This window comes from Chrysochloris asiatica, unplaced genomic scaffold (assembly GCF_000296735.1).
Source record: "Chrysochloris asiatica unplaced genomic scaffold, ChrAsi1.0 scaffold00014, whole genome shotgun sequence".
NCBI lineage: Eukaryota > Metazoa > Chordata > Mammalia > Afrosoricida > Chrysochloridae > Chrysochloris > Chrysochloris asiatica.
In genome coordinates this window covers 21532861-21537272 of record NW_006408532.1, presented here as the reverse complement: position 1 = coordinate 21537272, position 4412 = coordinate 21532861, and the positions used below count along the sequence as shown (strand labels likewise).

The 4412-nt window shown below is 41.3% G+C and overlaps 1 protein-coding gene across 1 annotated transcript in view; it reads left to right on the top strand.

Moving 5' to 3' along the window:
- The window catches only part of NMRK1 (nicotinamide riboside kinase 1), a 26418-nt gene that overhangs the window by 19275 nt on the left and 2731 nt on the right, over window positions 1–4412 (top strand). The window contains exon 7 of the mRNA XM_006834926.1: window positions 1098–1181. Coding sequence (XP_006834989.1) covers window positions 1098–1181 — 84 coding nt within the window. The remainder of the gene's footprint in view (window positions 1–1097; window positions 1182–4412) is intronic.

Genomic DNA, 4412 nt, shown 5'->3' with positions numbered 1-4412 from the left:
ATGTGAAAGTTCGACAATGAATAAGGAAGACAATAGAATAATTGATACATTTGAGTTAGGGTGTTAGAGAAGAATATTTTAAATGCCATGAACTGCCAAAAGAACAAATGTTGGAAGAAGTACAACCTTAGAAGACAGGATGGTGAGACTTTATCTCTTATAATTGGGACATGTTACTATGAAGGACCGGTCCCTTAAGAAGGATATCATGCTCGGTAAAGTGGAGGGTCAGGGAAAAATAGGAAACCCCAGCAAGGTGAATTTGCACAGTGGCATCAGAAATGGCTTCAAGCTTAATAATGATTGTGAGGACGGGGCGGGAACAGGCAGTGTCTTGTTCTGTTGTGTATAAGGTCACTATGAATCGGGACTGACTTGATAGCACCTAAGAACAACAAAAACAACATACACACGTGTATATAGATGCATGAATGTATATATATATATATATATATATGTATATATATGTATACACACACACACATACACATACTTACAAATCGGGCGGCAAACCACAAGGCCAGCAGTTCGAAACTACCAGCTGTTCCACAGGAGAAAGATGAGGCTTTCTGCTCCCGTAAAGATTTACAGCCTCGGAAACCCTGTGCAGGGTGACTATGAGTCAGAACCGATTCCACAACACAAAACCACCAACAACCACCACCTATATATATATATATAAAACTGATTTTTAGGAATTAATTCATGTGATTGTTAGCGCTGGCAAGTCCAAAATCCATAGGGTAGGCAGCAAACCAGAAATTCCTCCAACAGGATGTTTATGTTACAGTCTTGAGACAGAATTCCTTCTTTGCCTGGAAACCTCTGTTGTTGCTCTTAAGGCCTTCCACTGAATAGATGAGACCCATCCATATTATGGAGCATAATCTACCTTTAAAATTAAGAGTTTTCTTATTATAAATATTAATCATATCAACAAAATACATTCCAGCAACATTTAGACTAGTGTTTGACCAAGCAACTAACTGGGCCCCACAACCTAGTCATAAAATTAACCTTCACATCACCTTTTTTAAAGGTACTTATACTACTAATCAGCCTATTAACATTTGAACTACCTCTCTTCCATTTCTCAGTTTACCTAGATGGAACAAAATCTGAAGGGGACCTCTTTTCACAAGTGTATGAAGATCTAATACACGAACTAGCAAAGCAAAAGTGTAAGTATTGCCCTATCACAGTGGAAGGTAGAGAAAGAATTAACATATATCACAGAATGCCAGTATACAGGGGATTTTATTCTTTCATTCTTTATTCCATAATGCAGACTCAGAGATAATATATAGTTTTGGGAACTTGATTATACCCATTCCTCAACTATTGATATGGTTAGGTTCTAAAAACCTTTATGTGAATATTGATGTTATATGAAAATTATCATTAAGTAAAACTGGAGGAAGACTACATTTCTGTCTGCCTTGGGTACTGAGCCCAGCCAGGCGGCAGTGTCCTGTTTTAGTGGCCATTGAATTGACCCTCAACTCATGGTGACCCCATGCACAACAAGATCAGACCACTGTGATCCACAGGTTTTACATTAGCTCATTTTCAGAAGTAGGTTGCCAGACCTTTCTCCCAAGTCTTAGTTTGGAAGCTTCACTGAAAACTGGTCAGCACCATAGCAACAGGTAAGCCACCAATGAACTTGAGGTACATTGTCCAGGAATCAAACCCAGGTCTCCTACATGGAAGGCAGGAATTCTACCACTAAGCCACCATTACTCTTCCCACCCCCAGTTAATCCTAACAACCCCCTCAAAAAAAACACAAAAAACCGGCCATCAAGTAGATTCCCACTCATAGTGACTGTATAGGGTAGAATATACCTGCCCCTTGGGAATTCCAAGTTTAACCCCTAATTTCAGGAATCGCCCTTCATGTCAGCATGAACCCACTTGAAGACATTTCAGAACCATTTTTAAATGTCTTCCTGCAAGTGGGACTTGAAATCTTTGTCCAATATGCCTGCCCAGCACTGCCATCTGTTATTTGAGAGAAGGCCAAAACCAAACCCAACCCACTGTTGTTGTGTGGCTTCTGGCTCCTGGTGACCCTGTAGCACAGAGTAGAACCACCTCGTGAGTTTCCAAGACTAAATCCTCATGGAAGTAGATTACCTCATCATGCTCCCATAGAGTGGCTGGTGGATTCGAACCACTCACCTCTTGGTTAGCAGCCCAGTGCTTAATGCTTGACCTGATGTACCACCAGGGCGCCTTCTGATAAAGCCCAGGTACAGGCACAAGTGAGCGTAGAGACTGTGGGTAAAGCGGGGCTTTCCTTTTCATAAGTGTTAGCCCCTCAATTCTGAAGTGATGAGGAACAGTCAGCCTGTCTTTCACTTTGTAATGAGATAGCCCAAGTGTATTTCAGCTGCCAGATACCTGTAGCTTTCCACCTTGATAGTGGCCAGTGCTCAGTCCAGTTCTCCTTTGCCCACTAAGTCTTATACTGAGATTTAGCCGTATGATCTGCCTGCTGATAATAAGAAAGTTACCTTAGTTACATAAATTTAGGCAAATCATGCCCAGCCTCATTGTAAATGCCAGCTTCCCAAGGCTAAAGGACAGCTGACATGTTTTGACAAGTGCTCAGAGCCACAAGAAACTATATTTCCAAATGTTAGACACCCTCCTCTTTCCTCACCTGTATGGTAGACGCAGGTAATGAATTAATCAATTATACCATTTAAGACCCATATTTTGGGATAAAGTTTAAAAAGGAAAAAAATCAAAACATCAGAAGAGTAATAAATGTGAAGCAGATCTGTTTTCCCTACTTCCAAGATGTTATTTCTCTTTCAGTGCCATATATAACTTATTGTGTTGTTTTTAGTATTCCTACCACCTTACCAGTTCTTCCACTAACAGTACTCTGTCAGAGCCAGCCTGGAGGCTTCCTCAGCTTAGTCTAGTTTAACCATCATCAGTTAAAGGCTGAGCTAGTTGGGGCAGCCTTTTAGATGTTTCCATTGATACTCTTCAAGGAATCCTGGTAGCATAGTGGGTTACAAGTTGGGCTGCTAACCACAGGTCAGCCTTTGAATCTACCAGTCGTTTCACAGGAGAAAGATGATGCTTTCTGCTCCTATAAAAAAAATTACAGCCTCAGAAACCCTATACAGGGTCCCTAGGAGTTGGAATTGACTCAAGGCCACATAACCACCACCACCACCTTGGAAGAAGTGTAATCAGAGTACTCCTTGGAGGCCAAGATGGCCAAACTTGGTCTCTCATACTTCGTACATATTGTCAGGAGGGACCAATCGCTGGAGAAGGATATCATGTTTGGTAAGGTGGAGGGTCAGAGAAAAAGAGGAAGACCACCAATGAGATAGATTGGCCAAGTGGCAACAGTAGTGAGGATTGGGCAGTGTTTCATTCTGCTGTGCATAAGGTCGCTATGAGTTGGTATGACTCGATGGCACCCAACAATAACAACGACAACCACTATCATCAAGCTTGTTCTCATAATAGCTCATAAACCTACTTAGTCAATTTTTTATTCTAAGCATATAAAATCATAATTTTGATAAGGTAGTAATAATGAAAGGGAAACAAAGATTGAATTAACCAAACACTAAATAATCCACCTTTAGAAGCGAGGGTGGCCAGACTTCATCACTTATACTACGGACATATTATCAGGAGGGACCAGTCCCTGAAGAGGGCCATCATGCTTGGTAAAGTGATGGGTTGGAAAAAAAGAGGAAGACCCCCAGCGAGATAGATTGGCACAGTAGCAGCAGCATTGGACTCAAGTGTAGCAACGATTGTGAGGTTGGCACAGGATTGGGCAGTGTTTTATTCTGTTGTGCATAAAGTTGAGTTGGTACCAATTTGACAGCAGTTAACAACAAATAACCCAAGAAATTAAGGTTTCCATGTTATATGTTTAATTCAGTACTTCTTTAAATCCTAACTTTGAGGGGGAAATTATCACCTATTCCCAACATAACAAGGCAGTCCAACCACCAGAAACATTCAAACTACCTTTAAAGGCATTTAATTTCACCTGGGAATTGGTATAAACTATTAATTCACTCAGCTGCTAACTGAAAGGTTGGAAGCTAGAGTCCACTTAGAGGTGCCTCAGAAGAACCATCTGACTGTCGGCTTCCAAAAAAATTAGCCATTGAAAACTCTGGAGCACACAGCATCTCTGACATACATGAAAACTCTATGGAGCACACAGCATCTCTGACATACACGAAAACTCTATGGAGCACACAGCGTCTCTGACATACACGAAAACTCTATGGAGCACACAGCGTCTCTGACATACATGAAAACTCTATGGAGCACACAGCGTCTCTGACATACATGAAAACTCTATGGAGCACACAGCGTCTCTGACATACATGAAAACTCTGTGGTGCACACAGCGTCTCT